General features: G+C 52.9%; 1 protein-coding gene across 1 annotated transcript in view; it reads left to right on the forward strand.

The window, feature by feature from the left end:
* SHANK3 (SH3 and multiple ankyrin repeat domains 3) overlaps nt 1-19597 on the forward strand; it is a 513573-nt gene that overhangs the window by 20957 nt on the left and 473019 nt on the right. Inside the window, exons 2-3 of the mRNA XM_025216389.1 lie at nt 3835-4038; nt 9860-9931. Coding sequence (XP_025072174.1) covers nt 3835-4038; nt 9860-9931 — 276 coding nt within the window. The remainder of the gene's footprint in view (nt 1-3834; nt 4039-9859; nt 9932-19597) is intronic.

The following is a 19597-nucleotide window of genomic DNA, read 5'->3' on the forward strand; positions in this document are numbered from 1 at the left end:
ACCCTGCTAAGAGAGGCAGAATGACTTTGTGCATCAAGCAAGAAGTCAGGAGAACCTGCATTTGAACATGGGCTTTTAAATCTCTCCTGTCCTCTTCGTGCGCTGTTGGAAGCCAAGCGGGAGGGACTGTCGCCGCTCTCAGTCCGTGCATGCTTCATCTCCAGGGTGCAACACGGCGAAGGAAAGAAAGCAAAGTACTTCCATCCTCTTTCTCACCTCTTCTTGCTTTATGGGTCCCGGCTGCTCTGGATACCCCGAGGCCTCCTGACGGCCAGCGCTCAGTGGACCGAGGGTGTGGACTCACACGGGTGGAAGGACTGCAAAGGGCGGCAGCTGGTACATTCTGATTATTGCCTGTAAACGAGCTGAGGGCTATGCAAATATAGCAAAATGCTTCCTTTTTTAACTTGGATAAAATAGTGTTCAGGCGGGAGCGGTTTTGCTGCATCCAAATTCTTCTCAGCCTGTTCTTACAAAAATATGAGAAGGTATGAGCTACTGGTCCCCTGTGAAACGGCTCCTAAAGCACGTGTGTTCACACCGTGTACAGGCAGGGACATCGTGTTAATGATACGGTGACTGCCGGCACGGTGCCCAGATTCTGGCAAACTTTCACCTGTTTGTTCATAGCGTCCTAGGCAATGCGGGCTGGAAGGGGCCTCAGGAGGTCGCATCTAGTCCAACCCCTGCTTCAAGCAGGACCAGCCCCAACTGCATCATCCCGGACAAGGCTTTGTCAGGTCTTCAACACCTCCAAGGATGGAGACTCCTCCACCTCTCGAGGTAACCCATTCCACCCTTCTCGTGAGAAAGTTTCTCCTAACATCCAACCTGAACGTCCCTTGCTGCAGCTTGAACCCATCGCTCCTTCTATCATCTGCACCCACTGAGGACAGTCCAGCTCCATCCTCTTTGCAGCCCCCGACGGGGAGCTGAAGGCTGCTATCAAATCCCCCCTCAGTCCTCTCTTCTGTTGTGAGCTTTGCACTGGCTTCCTTCTTTGCACCCTTGTGTTCAGCTGTTGTGGCACGCAGGGTGCAGGATCTGTGCTGCGGGAGAGGGGAGGTTTGCTGGGTACAGTGGCAATCAGAGGGTAGGGCACCTAAGTATTGGTGCCGTGTGGCATTATAGGAGACGGGGATGGAGAGGGAGGGAAATCTCTTGCCTACAATGTTTGGCCCCTGCCAGGTCTACACTTGATGGACATTACTGTTTGCTTTGAGCCAGATGCAGCTAAAAGGAGGGAGATGGAACTTGTTCAGTACGTGGAGACTGCCCGTGAATCAGAGCTGAAAAGTTTTTGTGAAAAGAAACTCGACGTTTAACCAAAATCAGTGGCTGGGGTTGGCGTTTGCAGTTTGGTGTGGTTGATAGATTTGGCCTTCTAGGAGATCGCCCTCCAGGAGGTGCCCAGGATGCACCACGGGGAGGTGTCTGTCTTGCACCACCATGCACCCCATGCGATCTGGCAGCACCACCACCCGGCGCCATGGCCTGTGCAAAATATTGGGAACAGACCGCAGAGAAAGGTTGTATTGGAGACATGATGAGGAAGTGTCTGGGGGCCTTTGCTTGGGCACGGAGGAGTCGGGACACTTGCATCTCAGACTGTGCCGCTGTTGTGTGAGGTTTTCGATGCCAAAAGCCTGCAAAGATTCCTGTCAGTTGTGGGTGTGCAAACCTCCAGTGACTTTGCTCACTCCAGCCTTACATTTTGATACAGCACAGGTGGCAAGTATATAGTTCAATCTGCACGGTGGAGTCTGGTATCATTTCCAGGTGCCTTCCTCTTCCGGAGCGATGTAGTTTTCAGATGCACCTGCATTGCCACGGTCAGACCAGAGCGCGTCCTTGTCTGTATGGCCGTGGGGAGACTGCCTGGAATAGCGCTTGTGGTTTTGGGCGCTCCAGCCTGAGAAAGACCTCAATAAGATGGAGGCATCTGAAGAAGATAATAAGTTATCCCATGACTGTAGGGACGGCGCAATGAAGACAGACGAAAAGTTTGCGCAGCTGTAGCCGTGCCTCGGCGGGGTGGAGAAATCTGACGGTTACGTTTCCACCGACGTTGCCGCGAGCCGGGCTGAAATCTGCCGTCGCCCCTGCTTCCTGAGGCAGCTTCAGCTGCATTAGGAGATGCAGGTTTTTACTGAATGAAATGTGGCATAGTTAATCCTCTCAGGACCGTATCCCTGTGATTTCAAGTGGGTTTGTTTTTTTTTTAATGAAATGCAATATTTTTTATGCTGGGACCTCACGGTGTTTCCAGTGCCCGCCGTCTTTTGCACTGAAAAAGCGTCAGGGAATTTAAACGGTAAGGGAAGAGCTGCAGGGGCCGGAGGGCCTGGCTTCCCGCGCGGGGAGAGGGTTCTCTTTGCCTTCTGCGAGCCCGAAACTCTCCGCAGGGCTGGAGCGCCTCGCTCCCTTCCCAGCGGTCAGCCTCCAGCTTCCCTCCTAGCCACCATTTCACACAGCAGCGATTGATAATTAGTCTAACTTGCTAATATGAGCAGCAGTGAAACAGATTACAGCATTGACCTCTGCCTGCAGCACAAATAATCGCTGGCAAGGGCGAGTTATTATTGGATGAGCAAAGTGAGACCTAGCAGTCAACTTGCTGGAGCTTTCCCATTTGTTATGCAATGATTTCTCAGGCCCGAGGTTTCGGACGGAGCCAGGGTGCAGGGTGCAGGACCGCAATAGAGAGAGCTGCTTCGGATCGGGGGAGAGGCTGGAGTTCGGCCCCGTGACGACTTCACGCGATGTCAGGCTCGAGCGGGATCGTTCACCCGTGCCCAGTTGGCACTGGTTTAATGGGTCTGGTCATTGCTGGCTGGGCACCGCTGGCAGGGGGGGAATCCTCCATGCATAGATAGCGCCGCGGTCGAGAGGAGAGAACGAGGCAGGCGGCGCGGCTCAGGTGTGGGTTAGGGGTCACCGAATAAAGGAGCTGCGGTACCTGGGAAGTCGTGATGCTACTCTTCGGGCACCTCTCTTTGAAGAGGAGCGGCCTTGACAGTAAAATGCTGCTTCTGCGGCAAGTTCCTGTAAGTTTCTTACCGGTTCAAGGATAGAGACTGTGTCCTCGCCCCTCCCACCATCTGTCAGCTTGGCCTACATAAGCAGTGGAGTGTGCAGCCTTCTAGGTTTTAAAAGGAAAGCTCACGTTTGCTGCACAGTGCTGTCGGCGGGCGAACACTAGCAAATCCCATGGCCTCAGAGTCCCGAACTGCCAGTCCACTTCCCTACAAGTGTTTGAGGCCGAGTCCTAGTGAGGGAAAAGAAGTCACGTGGCGTGCAAAGGATGCACCTGGGAGAACATGTCTAGCCTGCAAATGTCGAGCTGTTTAGGGTCCCTGATTGCACACACAGTCCCCTTCCTTTTTCACTATCTATGTACCTGCATGGGAGATCATCCTGCTCTTGGAAGTGCAGCAGGGCCCCTGCACCCTGTCGTAGGGCGAATACCAAGGAAAACCTCCCTGCAACAAGTTTTACAGGGGGAGGTAGGCCACGGAAAGCTCTCCTGAGTATGGCATAGTTTGAAGTATTTATTCACCGGAGGACTAGGCAATAGAGAACAATCTCGCCCGGACCCCATGGAAGAGGAGCTTGTTGGGTGCTAATGGACGTGATCCTTCTCTGACTTCCACAAATCTTTTATTCCCACTCGACATGGAAAAGGTGGTAGATTTCTTGTTCTAAACCCTATATATATGTGTGTAATAGATAGATAGATAGATATGCGTGTGTATGTTTGTGATATCAGGTGTGATTATGGATTGCAGTATCCCTCCGGTGCTAACCTCTTGTCCCTTTTTTCCCTCTCCTTAGAAATGTCTACGGCTAAATCCTGACGTTCCCATATGGGTCTCCAAACAGCGCATTCTCTGCACCCTGAACCACAGCCTCAAGGATGTTTTGAACTACGGGCTTTTCCAGCCAGCCTTCAATGGCCGGGCTGGAAAATTCCTGGATGAGGAGCGGCTGCTGAGGGAATACCCGCTGAATCCTGACACTCCTGTCCCCTACCTGGAGGTACCTGTCCTTTTATATGACTCAATACCCCCTTTTACTGTTGTATCTGAGTTCCTTGCAAGGAGGAAAAAAGAGTAACCATCATCTTTCTTTTCCTTGCCCGTGGGAGGAAAAGCATGAATATATCAGAAATGTGTGTGGGTGGGTCTGTTTCTGGTGAAGAATTTATTGAAGGGAAACTTAGGCAATGGAATTATTTTTGCATCTCATTTGTGAGCTTCCTGGTCATTTCTCTCCCTCTGCTCCGTAACAGCGGTTGCGCTCCCATAAAAGCTCTGTTTGCCAGGCTGCGACCCTATCGACTAACGGCGTCCTTGTTCCTTGTTCCAGTGGAGCGGAGCTGATATGGAAGGTCATAGTCACAGCAGGAGCAGCAGTTTCTAAAGCAGAGGGAGGTAGCTCGGCGTGTTAGTCTGAAGTCAAGGAAATCGACCCTGCATTCAGTTTCTAAAGTGCTTAGGGACCGTCTCAAGGAGTGCTTGGAGCGTGGAGGTGAAGACCATGCATTGGACGCTGGACTCAAGCAAAGCTCTGCAGAGACTGCAGCACCAAAGCCGTGTGCTTAAACAACAAGTGCAGCCCCCGGTTGGGCATCGCGGGCACATCTATTCATGCACTTTAGTGCGCAGTAGCCCATTTTACTGTGCATTAAAGCATCATGTAAAAAACATGCAGTTACACTGATGTGCAGTAAAATAGGCTGCTGTGCATTAAGCATCACTTTAAAAACGTGTGCTTTCGGTGCTGCCCATTAGGGCAGCCTAATGCGCATTTATTTAGTACATTGCCTTGGAGGTACTAAATTTAATGCGCATTAGGAAAAGCGCATTAGTGCACATGTAGACGTGCCCCATGTGTGCAGTGGCTGGTGGGGGAGGATGCTCCATATAACAGCACTTCCTGCTCATGCTTCCGAAGAGTTGTCTGGTCACATCTTCTTAGAAAGCACCATGCTTCATTAAACCTCGAGGGTTCCCGTAAGGGTACTTAAACACCTCCACTTCACTAAAAGTCCTCCAGCTGCTCCTGAAAGAGAGTGCACACAACAGTGTCTTAGTGACCAAACGACGAATAGACACAAGGGGCATTTATACACCTGCTCCGGGAGACGGGGGGTGCTTTAATTAGAGCAGCTCCGAGAGCCACTCTAATTAAAGTGCCCAGACATCACATGTGTCAGCATCCCCACACTGAAAAATGGTGGCAGGGGTGCTTGAACTAAACCTCGTCAAACAGGCTTTAGTTAAAGCGCCCCTGCCTCCATTTTTAAGCTGAGGGATGCTGATTTACGTGATGCTGGAGTCTCCTGGAGCGCGGTAATTACTATTAATTGAGTCTGCTCCGACGTGTTGTAATTACAGAGCATTGGAGCAGCCTCACTGCACATCTGTAGGTGCCCAAGAACATTGTAGGCGGTGTTAGAAATACTTTTAACACGTAAATGAAAGCTTTTGGTAGCGAATTCACGGATATTCTTCAGATGGACTTCTATCCCTGGCAACATGTTTTTATGTTGATGGTTTAACATAACATGTATGCCTCGGCACACGCGTGTAAACACACTTGTCTCCAGGCTTCACACAGAGACAATGTCTCGGGCTCTTCAGTGTGGCCGTGTATGAAGCGTGCATCTTCGCAGCTTGAGAAGAGAAACAAGAGCTTGGTTCTCTTCCAAACCATGTAGAGCCTTGTCTAAAAGCAAGCTTGTCAGATTGCAACCCCCGTCGGCAGGGGCGTGCAGAGGGCTGGGTTAGCCCCCGTGGCTGCACCTGGCAGCGGTCAGGCAGTGGAGTCGGGCTCACCTGCGCAGAAGCTACACAGTCAAAAAGAAGGTCAGGAGCTGGAGGAGACAACGAGCAATGGTGATGTGTCCCTGGGAAAGCTGACGGCACGCCCAGGAGACGACAGAGAGCGGCAGGGACTTGCATGTTGGCTTCCTGAGCTAAACGGCTTGGACGGGAGGGTGGGAAGGAGGAAGTTACTGCCCCGAGGGGTGCTTCTCCCCTAATAGACTTTCATAGACTTTCATAGACATTAGGGCTGGAAGGGACCTCGGAAGATCATCGAGCTATCCTTTAGCTACGGCGAATTTCCAACTTAAAGCTGTCGGGTAAAAGCTGAATGTTGACTCCATTGGCAGCGGCGCCTCGAAGTAGCGAGAAATCTTTCCTTTTCAGCTGCATCTCATGGTCTGTAAAGCACACGGGGTTTTATCTCTCTCGAGAGCTCTTTTTGCAAGCAAGGCAAGCAGCAATAGCCCTAGCACAGGCGCTGAGACCCAGCCCTCGCTGTCGACGCGTCTCTCATTTCTGCATTTGCAGCTGCTGCGTTCCCAGGGCTGCCGTCAACGCCTGTGTTTAAACTGCTTCTTTTCCCAGTGCTCCACCTCTCAGCCCTAATTAGTTTTACTCAGTTCAAATGTTTGAGGCCTACAGGAGTTCTTGCACTTAATGAGCATGTTCTGTACGGCTTCAGAAATGACGCCTGGGCATCTCTAATAACGACCCCGGTTCTGGAGGTTTCTGGGCCCTTCCAGCCGAGTTGCGAGCTTTGCTCTCGAGACACGTGCAGAGACGTGGAAGGTGACAGCAACGGTCGATGTGTCCTCCCGGTTCCTCCCTCGGTCTTTCTGTGGAGCCGGCTGTCCCGTGCCGCAGTGTAACGCGTGGTTTGATGACTCCCGAATGCGTTGCTTGGAAGGGCTGCAGCTTTGTGTTCCCATTTGAGATCCTTCATCCTTGAATAAGGGTCTCAGCCCCGGGGCCTTGTGGTGATGGATGGGACGGCCACTGCTGCCCAGCCTGTGTCGGATCAGAGGCGTTTGCGTGGCTGGGCCTTGCCTACGCTACGCCACGGAGGATGCTCAGCCGTAGATCTGTTAGGTCCACGTGCACATCACTATACCTGAGCCAATGCTGCATGTCCTTGCCCTAATTAGCTGTCAGCCGAATGCAAAGTACCCCGTGGCAAGCTCCTGCGGCACCTCATGACGCAGTGTGCCACGGCGCGTTAACAGGACGTCGGGGCTGCCCAAAGTGTCTTTCTCTGCGCCCCGTGTCTCTTCCATTCATGCTGCCTGCCGGGTCGTCGTACCAGCACAGGGTTAGGCAGGACCTCAAGGGTCCAAGCCCTGCATGCACGCGGGGATGTTGTTCCTGAACGAGCCCTAGCAAAGGCTAATGCCGCTCCTCTTGCAAGCCTGCAGCGAAGGAAGGGGCTTCTGCCGCTTCCCTGGGCAGGCCGTCGTGCTGCTGCCTCGCTGCTCTGACGGGAAGGAAACTTTTCATAAGATATAATCTAAATCTGCTTTGCTGCAGGTTAAGGCTATTATCGTGTGTCCGACCCCTGCCGCAGAGAAGAGCTGTTGTTCTCTCTCTTCTTCATGGCAGCCTTTCCCGGGCTTGAAAACTGCTGTCCTGTCCCCTTTAATCTCCTTTTCTTCAGGCTAAACATGCCTAGCTCTCCCAGCCTTTTCTCATGTGAGCTGCCATGGACTGGGTCAGGCCCTGTTGGCTGTCGCACGGCCGCGGAGAGCGGAGGCTGGACGGGAGGGTGACGGGGTCTGGGCAGGGTTTTCCCCTGGCAGCCTCCAGCACCGAAGGTCCGAGAGGGTCTGATCCAGGAGCCGTGCCCTGCGCTCCTGTGCTCAGTAGCTACGGATGCCCCTTTCCTCCAGGCACGTGTCCAGTCCCTTTCCGAATCTGGCTGAACTGTCAGCTTTGTGACAACGAGTCCCACACTTTAATTACACGCTGGGTGAAAAAGAACTTCCTTTTGTCTGTTGTAAAGCGGTCTTTAATTTAATTTTAGCTCGTCTTCCGGACCTCTTATCCTTGTTGTCACCTACCTCTGGACTCCTTCACTTTCTTCACGTCCTTCTTTCAGTATCGAGCCCAGAAATGCACATAATGCTCTAGCTGAGACCTAGCGAACACTGGGTGTGTCTACATGATCATTAATGCACCATAGTTATTGAGCATTAAGTTTAGTAGTTGGATAACCAAGTCCTAAATCAGCGTGCATTAACTGCAGTAGTGCCGTTACGTGGCTATTCAGTGATGCTAACCGTGCAGCAGCCTGATAGCACCGCGCAGCAGTTTATTTGCACAGTGTTGCCCTGCACGCTACCGCACGGGAGAATTGGGCTACTGCACAATTAGCATCTTCTATAGATGCACCCACTGAGTAAAGTGGCCCCATCACCTCCCATACCTGGTACTTCTCCTCATACCCTTTGTTGACGCTGTCCAAAATTGCATTATTTGTTTTGCTGATTCATATCGAGTCTCTGATCCACCAAAACCCCCAGGCCTTTCTCAGCAAGGTTACCATCTCTCTCCGTCTATATTTAAATGCCTGCAGACCTCAATATTTTTCCCAGGCTGCAACATGGGTCCTGAAGGGCTCCCGAGGTTGACTGAGTCTTTCCTTCGTATAAGCCACGTAATTCTTTTATGCCTGTGCTACGCAATGGGTAGGAACAAGAAGTGGATTTAAAAGATAAGAATATAGTTGCTGCCAGCCAAAAAGGTCTTGTCGAACAAACCTGATTTCATTCATTGAGGAGGTTACACATTTTGTTGATAAAGGGAACTATATTAATATTATAGACTCAGAGTTTTAAGGCATTGGACTGCATATTTCATGACATCCTAATTAAATTAGCACTAGGAAATATCAATGAAACACGTGTTAACTGGATTAATAACTGGTGAGCTGACTGATCTTCCAAGTCGTTTTCAGCAGGAAATCATCAGCTGGGCATGTTTCTAGTGGGTTTTGTCAGAGATCGATGCTAGGCCTAGCTTAAGTCAACATTTCCTTCCATGATCTGCCTATACATATAAAATCACTGCTAATGCATTTTCAGATGACCAAAGATTGGCAGGGTGGTAAATAATGAGGAGAGGGCCATCGTGTATTTTGCACCGAGCGGTCATTGCACGGCTGGATTTGGGCTTTGGCTACAACCTAGGCCCACAGAGCCACACTCCTCTTTGCTCGCTCTCCTCCTGGTCCCACCAATTTCCAAGCAAGCTAGCGTTTCCAGGAGAGATGAAGGCTACTCTCAAGCATGCCAAGCCTGTCTTGAGAAGCAGGTGATGTGGGTTCCCGCTAGGACGAGCGAGGCCTCAAACCCCGGTCTCATGCTTCCCGAGCAAGAAGTGTTTTTATCAGGCCATTGGGCAAAGGGGCAGTGGGATGACCACCATGGCCACAGGGTTGAAAATCCTGTGCCTTTTTACTGACAGCGGGTCTGGGCACTTGCACAACGTGTGTGCAAGTGGATCACAACAGAGCACGAGTAGCCATATTAGCCACTTCCAAGCATGGGCAGTAGGACCTGGTTGGCTGTGCAAGTTGTGTTTGGTGTCTTTGACCCTTAAAAGTTGTGTAAGTAGTGCGTAGCACCACTGAGCTGTCGTAGGGTCTGGTCTGGACCTCACAGCTGAATTTGTTTGGCTTACCGTGAAGAAGATCGAGAAGAGACTTGACTATAGAGCGTAAGCACTGTAGGAAAATACCAGGTCATAAAGGGCTTTTCTAATCTAAGAGAGAAAGCTGTAGGAAAACTGGAAACTGAAGTTAGATGCATTTAAATTTAGAAATCAGGCACATTTTTAACAGCTGGGGTGATTAAGGATTGGTGCAATCTACAGGGGGGGCCAACAAATGATCTGATGGTCTGTCCTGGCCTTAAAATGTATGAGTCTGTGAATGGGGGTGAGTTGCCAAATGGAGCAGGAGCTCCGTGGCTTACCGCGTGGCGTTGTGTTCGGCTGTTGTGCCTGACATTGTTCCCTTGCCTTCTCTTCTCCAGTTCCGGTATAAGAGGCGTGTGTATACCCAGAGCCTGCTGGACGACAAGCAGTTCGCCAAGCTCCACACCAAGGTAAGGCCAGAGTCCAGCGCCCAGGAGCTCCGCGTCCCGATAGCGCTGTCCGTACTGACCACCTGCCTGGCGAAGCCGTGGTCTCTTGGACATAACCTCCCTGGGCACAGGGGATGTCAGCCAGCACACCTCTGTACATTGCAGACCCCCCTTCCCTAATCAGACCTCACCTCCCCTCCTCAAAAATGCACTCTGGTTGCCAAAGGCTGAGCTGTTTTGCTGAGCGGCGTGAGCCGCAGGCCCCCCGCAGAAGCGTGGCGTGGTGCCTACAGCGGTAACGTCGCGCCGGCGGTGTGCTCGCTGCGGTCGGACGTGCAGCTGGACCGGGTTCAGAGGGAGAGGTCAGGGCCAAGCTTCTCCTGGGATGGTCAGGCTGGGAGGAACACATGATGGGCCCTCTGAAGAGACGCTTTATTCGCTGACACTGATGAATCACTGCATGCTAGCGCAGCACAATGGCACGCATTGACAAGTCCCCTGTCCCCTTCCCCCAGCCCGAGGCGGCAGGGCTCCTCTTGCTCACCCACAGAGACACTCTTGCACGGCTGTCTCTGGGGCTTTAACCCATGTGTGCATGCCAGCACGGGATGCTGGTTCCTTTGCTCGCCCTACACCCACTTTGGCGTGCAAACCAAAAAGCATACGTGAGCCCTGGTTTCCTGGAAGGGTCGGTGCCTCGGAAAACCCTGCTTCCCTGGTGGAAGGCGAGCGGGCGTGGACACACGTGGTGTGCGAGTGCACGGGGACGCCAGTGGGCAAGCAGTCTGGAGGCTTGAATGTTACACAGGGGAGAAGGTGCTTAAGGGCCAGACTGGGCGTCTGGAGTAGGGAGCTGATAGTGGCATGAGCGTGTGCTTTCAGCTGTGCTCAGTCTGTCTGCAGAGGTAATAGCGCACGATGGCTCAGCAAGAGGTGTGTGTTCCTGCTCCTCCTGGTCCCCAACTGCTTCATTTCCACTACAAACAGGCTAAGAGAGATGCTGTGAGAGAGTGGTGAGGCTTCTGCAAGCTTTCCAGCTATCCCAGGCTGGGATACCCCTCGTGCCACCAGCCTCCACGGGCTGCGCCCATCCGAGCAGAGGGATTTGGTTATGGCTGTCACGTGTGGGGGCCCTATGCCGGTCCCACGCCGCGTGCTGCGTGCGTCAGACCCCAGCCGGCGTGCCCCGAGGCAGGACGCTGTTAATGGTTTGCTCGTAACGCGGTCATACATAGAGGCCCCAGGCAGAATTGGGCCGGTCGTGCTGGGATCAGGGCTCCCGTGCTGATTTAACGAGCAAGCCGGATGAAACCGATGGGCGTGAGAAATGATGGGATGTAAAACGAAGACAACGGTGCTGGTGGTGGAGTCCCCCAGCCCCCCGGGTGGGCCGGAGGCAGAGCAGGATGGTTCACAGCACCCGAAAGTATTCAAGCGGGTCCGTAAGTGAGGAAATCAATAGCCGGAGCTCTTCTTCTAGCCAGGAGAAGCGGGGTGTGAGGGGAGAGCGGTGGCGTTTTGGGGGAGCACGGGTGGTGTTTTGCATCTCTGGGCACAGCACGTAGATGGTTTGGACTTTTCTCTTATCTGTCATCTGGCTTTGACCTCTTTCTCGGCCATCAGCCTCCCCCGAGCGCCCCGGGGCCTGGTCTCGTGCCATCAGCAGGCCTGGCCACGGAGCACGCGCTATAAAGCGCCGCACAGAGTTGTCTTTGGACACGCGCCGGGTGTCCCTGCGTCTCTCTCAGCGCTCATCGCATTGCCGGGGTCCGTTCGACCTTCAGTGTTAGGGTTCCCCCGTCCAACACCTGGCACGGGGCTGTCGGGACCGCGGGCGCCGCCGACACGTGCTGCTGGCACAGGGGCAGGAGGGAGTCGTAAAGTCCTGCTTGTCTATAAAGCAGCGGCAGTCAGGCAGGAGGAAGTCACAGCAGATGCACAGCAGAGAGAGAGAAAGTGATCTCCCCAAAGGGCTCGTCCTTCCAGATGGAGCCCGCCGTCCGGGGCAGGGGCAGGGGCAGGGGCAGGGGCAGGCCCTTTCTGTAGTCTCTTGCAGGCTGCAGTAACCCGAAGCAAGGCAGCGAGAGGAGCCGCACGCCGGCAGAGTGTGGGGAATTGCATGGGGACGGGTGGTGTCAACTGAGCTGCAGGACGGCTGGAAAAAGAGCATCCACACAACAGCCGGGAGTGCGGCCGGCGTCCCTCCCTGTGGCAGGGAGCCAGGCCATTGCTGCCCAGGGCTTGTGGGCCTTGCACCTCAGGGGCCATTGCACAGAAAGGAAGGCTGAGGATGGAGGGACGGATGGGCGGGCGCTGCGGTGTGGTGTGGTGCGGTGCGGTGCAGGGAGGCAGAGTCCATGCACAGCACTGCCCTCGAGGAGAAATCGCAGTCACTTCTATGCAGACCTTAGTCTCCATTTATAATTTTTAAATATATATATTAAAAAAATAAATAAATAAAAAAAAATATATATATATATAAATAAAATAATATAATATAAAGTGTGTGTGTATGTAAAGTGTGTGTGTGTAGTGTATCTGTGAGTGTGTGTATATAGTGTGTGTGTATGTAAAGTGTGTGTGTAGTGTATCTGTGAGTGTGTGCATATAGTGTGTGTGTATGTAAAGTGTGTGTGTGTAGTGTATCTGTGAGTGTGTGTATATAGTGTGTGTGTATGTAAAGTGTGTGTGTAGTGTATCTGTGAGTGTGTGCATATAGTGTGTGTGTATGTAAAGTGTGTGTGTAGTGTATCTGTGTGTGTGCATATAGTGTGTGTGTATGTAAAGTGTGTGTGTGTAGTGTATCTGTGTGTGTGTGCATATAGTGTGTGTGTATGTAAAGTGTGTGTGTGTGTATATATAAAGTGCATGTGTGTATATAAAGGGTGTGTGTGTGTGTGTATAAATGTGTGTATATATAGTGTGCTTGTGTGTATAAAGTGTATATGTATATATATATAAAGTGCATGCGTGTATATAAAGGGTGTGTGTGTATAAAGTGCGTATAGTGTGTGTGTGTATAAATGTGTGTATATGTGTGTGTGTATAAAGTGCATGTGTGTGTGTAAAGTGTGTGTGTATAGTGTGTGTGTGTATACATGTGTGTATATATAGTGTGCGTGTGTGTATAAAGTGTATATGTGTGTATATATATCTATATATATATATAGATATAGATATATATAAAGTGCATGCGTGTACATAAAGGGTGTGTGTGTATTAATGTGTGTATATATAATATGTGTGTATAAAGTGCATGTGTGTATGTAAAGTGTGTGTGTATGTATATGAAGTGTGTGTGTGTATATATAAAGTGCATGTGTGCACATATATATATAAGTGTGCGTATAAAGTGTGTGGGTATATACATGTGTGTATGTGTATAAAGTGTGTGTATGTGTGACACACACTTACTTACACACCCAAATATAGACAGGTGTATACGCACACACACACCTTTATGTTGGCTCTTTCTCTCTCCTCGAGAAAGACCTCCTTGGCGCTGTCCCTTGTCGAGCGAAACCCCGGGCCGCTCTCCCCGCCGACTCGTGTGCAGGGGGACGCTGACGCCTACACGTGCGTTGTGCGGATTTGCTGTTCCCTGTTGGCGTGGCAGCCACCGGTGTGTCACACTCGGGCGGTGAGATCAGATGGAGGAAGAAAAACCTGCAGCCATCCAGAAAGACTGTTTCCTGCGAGAGACGGAGAAATGAAGTGGCAGGGAGAGAGGAGGCAGCTGTCTCTCACACACACACGCGCGCGCGCGCGCACACACACACACACACACACACGCACACGCAGTGTCACATCGCATAGCGCGCCTGCTGCTCGCTTGGAGAGATGACAGTCCTGCCTGCGAGCCCGCGCTGGTGTAACGTATCCCCCCGGCACAGCTCGCGGCTGTTTTCCTTGGAGGGCGCGCGGCTGTGGAATGTGCGTGCGCGCGAGCCCCGCGGCCGGCGCCGGAGCCGGCGTGGGGATGAGACGGGGACAGACAGAGGAGAGGGGCAGAGTTCAGGGACATGGGCTCCTCTCTAGGAAGAAAGCTGCCCGAGCAGAAAGACAGAAGGCAAACTTCAGGGGACGGCAGGTCCAGGCTGAAGAGCAAGGTACCTTCTGCTGCTGTCCCCCTCTCCTTCGCCGGTCCCCTCCGGCAGCACGAGGCGTCTCTCTGGATAGGCACTGCGGGGGGGGAGGCGTCCCTCGTGCACTCGCCGCGCTGGATGGATGTTGGAGGAGATCCCTCGGGAGTGTAGGATGTGGGTGAGAGCTTGTTTGCTGTTCTGCAAATACCTCGCAGACCGTCTCTGAGACTTAAGCAGAGTACAGAGCTTTTCCGGGTGTGCATGCGACGGCCGCTGTGCACTGGCTTATGTTTCTAAGCAAGCTGGTGAATGCATTTTTGCCGTTTTGCATTGTGTGTGTGAGCAGACAGCATCCCTCGGGGAAAACCCGGTGCCCACAGTTGATTTCTCCAGGGTGCCGTGCACAGCGCGTCGGCCTCACAGGGCACTAGCATGAAAGCGGGAACGAGTCTGGGATCTGTGGCGGGGAGGGATCCCGTGGGGCACTGGTGCACAGTGTGTTTCTAGAAATATTTTGGAGTACGATAGGAAATTAGCTTGGGGACGTGGGTGTCTCTTGGGCTGTGGTGTGTGTGCAATCTCTCGGGCTCTAGTAAACGAGGGAGGGAATCCAGGGGGGTGGGGTGTAAATTGAGCTCTTTCTCTCTGAATAGCAGCGGGTCCTGTGAATCAGAGTCGCTCTGCCTGTTCCTGATTAAGGAATGTGAAGTCTCCATAAAATAAAACTTCTCTGCAGGATCGTATCACCCGTGCCTGGCCTGACAACGGGGTTTTGTGCCGGAAACTCCAGGTCGCTCTAGCGGGTCCTCCTACTACCGTCACTAGGGAGGGCTTCATTTTGAGCAGGGATTTGTGAATCTCCGCAAAAGCTGAGGGTGCCCCAAACTTGTGAAAATCATCCAAGAGCAACCATCCACAAAGCATGCTTTAAACCGCTGGCAGTTGGCACCACGTATGGCATTATTATCTGCAATAGCTGTGCCGTGTGCTGCCGCCTTCTCTGTCGTGCCTCCAGTCCAGCCTTTCTATACGGTTTGCTCCCATTATTCTGCCTCTGGTGCTGGTGCTGCCGGATCGCAGCATCGGAGACAACGAAGGGCGCTCAGGAGGCCACGTCGAGTCCAAGCCCCTGCTCAAAGCAGGACCAGCCCCATCTACATCCATTTGTCTACCCGGGTCTTAAAAACCTCCAAAGATGGAGACTTCACAACCTCTCTAGGTGGCCCGTGCCAGTGCTTCAGCACCCTCCTCGTGAGAAAGTTTTTCCTGCTATCCACCCTCAACCTCCATTGCTAAATATCTACCCTAAAAGTCCAGATCTTGCGGGGTGCATTGCGGTGCTACAAGGCATCTCAGGAGATGATCCATGGTTTGCTTCTCCCGACAAACACATGGCCGGTTGCGTGGAGGCCCCATGATTTCATGAGAAAGTTGCATCTGCCGAGACCGCTCTCAATCTGTTCAGGCTCCGCCGCATGTGCCATGTGTCGTTGGAGCCGGATGCTAACTCCTCACCGGGGGTAATTCCTTGCCGGCTCCATTCAGCAGCGTCGCCGCCTGGTTTCTCCCAGTCTTTTTGCCAGCGGGTCGTTCTGGCTGATTCTGGTGATGCGGTCAATGGCACGGGAGAGGACAAATAGCTATTGCTTGATGGGAGACGACGGCGGGTTGATGTCCATATAGCGAGCGGCAGTCTGACTCTCGTCCAGACGCTGGACAGAGACACAGCTGAGCAGAGGACAAGAGATGGAGGCTGACAGACTGCGGGCTGTAAAGAAACAACAAGACGACACGGGTCGACTTGACAGGCAGTCGTCACCGCGTATCAGCTTGGCTTGTGAGGGACCCTACAGGCATCTGAGTTTTGAAGGAGGATATTGATAATACCGGCTTTGCGGATGCTCGCAGGAAGCGGAGAGGTGCGCGTTTGGAGAGGTGGGAGCCGTCCTCACAGTCCTGGAGCAGGGGTAACGGGTCGGGACAGACTGGAGGCGCCTTGGGAGGAAGAGAAGCACGTGTGTTTGCAGTCGCGGGGAGGCGTCCGTGGAGGGATGCAACAGGAGAGGTGACGTGGGCAAGGCAGCGATCCGTGAGTAGTGTCCTGAGCTGGAAGAGACTGGCATTTCTGCAAGCCAAAGGGAAGGGCATGGCCTGAATGGAGATGCAGGATAAAGAAAACCTGGACGTGAATTTTAGCTGCGTGACCAGACAGAAAATCTGTGTCGTCTTTGGTGGTTTTCTCCACCAGCATCAACTCCAAGTATAGCTTGTGAAGCCTCTCTCCTAGGAAAAGAAATGTAATCATAGAAAATTCAGGTTGGAAGGGAGCTCAGGAGGTCGCATCTAGTCCCACCCATGCAGGACCAGCCCCAACTACAGCAGCCCAGCCAGGGCTTTGTCCAGCCCGGTCTTCAAAACCTCCAAGGAGGGTGGGGTGCCCCGAAGTCGGCTGCAGGGAAGCGGGCAGCTCTTCTTGAGTTTGGACAGCAGGCAACGTCCTCGGGTCATGAGGCCTCAGCTGCTCCTGGCCGCGGCTCCAGACTCGGCCCCTCCTGTCCTGCCCTCCCTCTTCAGTCTCTCTCTCACGGGGGCTCCTTGTCCCTCCCGGGGCCCAGGGACACCAGGGCATCTCCAGGCAATGGGGCTCGAGCTCAGGGGTGCTCCAGCCGGTGGTCATTTGAAATTAGTCCGCTGCATTTTGGACGGCCCGTTCTCTAGTAACGGAGGCACTTCGTGCAGAGCGGCACCTTTGCTGCCCGGTGAAATGAATCCATTCTTTCGCAGCGCGTCCAAAAGTCGGGGAAATGGAGGTGCGTGCGCGGCATTATTGTAAAAAACAAGACAGCAAAACCCTGCACATTGAACCCAGAAATATCACAATATGTTAGAATCACAAAATCACAGACAAGGAGGGCTGGAATGGAGCTCAGGAGGTCACATCTAGTCCAACCCCTGCTCCAAGCAGGACCAGCCCCAACTGCATCATCCCAGACGAAGCTTTGTCTACCTGGGTCTTCAACACCTCCAAGGATGGAGACTGCACCACCTCTCTGGGCAGCCTGTCCCAGGGCTTCACCACCCAACTTGTGAGAGAGTTTTTCTTAATATCCAACCTCAACTTTCCTTGCTGCAGCTGGAGCCCATTGCTCCTTGTCCTGCCATCTGCCCCCACTGAGACCAGCCCAGCTCCATCCTCCTTGCAGCCCCCCTGCAGGGAGGTGAAGGCTGCTGTTCAATCCCCCTCGGTCTTCTCTTCTCCAGACTACATCAGCCCAATTTCCTCAGCCTCTCCTCACCAGACCTGTCCTCCAGCCCCACAACCATTTTCACTGCCCTCCGTTGGACTCTCTCCAACGTGTCCACATCCTTTCTGTAGTGGGGGCCACGATCTGTGGTCACAGTCAGATGTTGCCAGAGTCTGTTGCGGCGTCCACCCTCCATCGGTTTACAGATAACAGGTAGGTGGGTAGCAGGTAGCATCTGCCCGGGTAGGCTCTGGTGCTGAGCTCGCTGGCCCTGTGGGGGACTGTCCCCCCGGCCTTGACCATGCTGCAGCACGTGCTCCCCTGTGAGCCCGCTGTCCTTCCCTCCCGTTGCATGGTTTGAGTCTCAGGGGTGCTAGCAGGAAACAGCGCCTTTGCACGGGAGAGCACAGAGACCCTTGGGGTTGCAGAATAAGGAAAGAGGAGCGATGGATCCTTGCATGGAGCAACTTGGCTGCAGTCTGGTCCCATTTCTGATTCTGCTTTTCTCATGGTGGCAGCAGGATGTCTCCTAAGGCAGAAAGATCTTCCTGGTACTGTCATGTGTCGTTCTGTTTCTCAGGCAGGCTGTTGCGATGCTGTTTGGGTTGTATAGGACTTCGCCTGTGCGACAGGACAGATTGGTGACATGTGGTGTTGCTGTAGCTAGAGATAAGGCAGTACTTTTGTTTTCAAACCTGCTTTCTGCCTGTGCACAAGTTTTTGATGAATGATCTGCTTGGGCTGCGGTGTCTGATGACTCGTGGTTGCCCCCTTTTTTGCAGATTTGTCACGAGTCCAGTGGTGCTTGCTGCTGTTAAGCGCTAGCTCCCAGATTCATGTGATGATGTGAGAGGTTGAAAGTTTCTATGCTCTCCCGTTCCAAAAAAAGACTTGAAAATATGTCTTAGGTGCCCAAGTGAGAGAGCTTCAGTGAACACAATCCATCCTTTTTTATTTTAAGTCAATCTTGGGTTGGATTCATTAGTGGTAGGGTGGTGGGGAGAGGGCTGTGACTAACTTGCGTCTTTGGAAAGTTCGGTGTTGATCAGGCAGACGTGTCTGAGTTATCCGCATGCCATGCAGGACCCTCCGTGCATCCAGAGAAATGCACGTGGTTGAAAGGATTTCTACCCACCGGTTCTGGGATTTGGGGCACCTGGGAGGGTCTGGCCACATCGGGCACTTGTTGCAGCAAGGGGGTGACACGACATCTCCTTATAATGTTTCGATCTGCTGTTTCTGAAGATCCCTTTCTTAGAAAGCCTGGCCTCCTACTTGTCCGAGGAGCTGATTGCCCTACTTACCCAGACAGGGGAGGGAGAGATAGGAGCCTTCAAGAGAGTTTGCTGTGGTGTCCCCTGGTCCAGAGTCCCCTGCGCTCTCCTGCAGGTCTAGCAGCCCTTGTTGTTGTCCGTGTCCCAGTAGCACCCCTCAAACTGGTAATGCAGATGGCTCAGGAGGGACTGGATAATGACCCCTACGTCCTTTTGGCGGCATGGATTCAGTCTTTAGCATCAAGCATAAGCATCAAACAAAACAATCCCCCTGCCCACGCCAAGCTACCGCACCCAGGCTCCCTTCTTGCACCCCTGCCGCAAATCCCTCCTGATTCAGGGTCTGTCTCCCTCCCTGTAGGGAGAGATGTGGTTTAGTTTGCAGTTTTGCAAACTCATTTAAAACCCCCACAACTTTTGCACGTTACAATATGATGCCATTAAGGCACACAAAGGCAAATTTTCGTCACGTGTACATGGGAGCAGCGTGGTGTGTACAAGCGCCCCTAGGGAACATCTGGCTGCCTTCCTGCCGGACCTGCTACATGAGCAGGGCTAGCTGACCATGGGCCCCTGCAGGGTCCATACAGGGCAGGCCACCCTGCCGTAATCCGCCGGGTTGGTCGAGCGGGCAATGCTAAGAAGAAGCGGTCCCTGCCCTGAACGATTTGCATTTCATTTAACAGAATAATCATTGGGTTCATGTAAGAAGGCAGTGGAGGATGTTGGGGAGGGAGACCGGGAGGAACAGCATCACCAGCTCACGAAAGGGGGATGCTATGGTGGAGAATGTGGGGCGAGAGAGTCAAGGTAGCCGAGTTGGCGACTGAACTGGGTCGCCAGTCCGATGGTTGTAAATGAATTCAGGTGGTCAGGGCCTTCTGCGCTGAGCTGAGGTTTAAAGAAGCGATGCACAGACGTCTGGGGACCGGTGCTAACCTTGGAGGAAAGCTGCCCACACCATTGCCTGCAGCACTGCTCCTCCCAGCACCGCGCCAGGGCAATGCCGCTGCCTATTTAAAAGGGATGTTCAGAGCCTCTGGGCCCAGAGCAGCTCAAACGATGTGGCTGCCGGGAAGCGGA

The sequence above is a fragment of the Alligator sinensis genome, unplaced genomic scaffold (assembly GCF_000455745.1).
Source record: "Alligator sinensis unplaced genomic scaffold, ASM45574v1 scaffold961_1, whole genome shotgun sequence".
NCBI lineage: Eukaryota > Metazoa > Chordata > Crocodylia > Alligatoridae > Alligator > Alligator sinensis.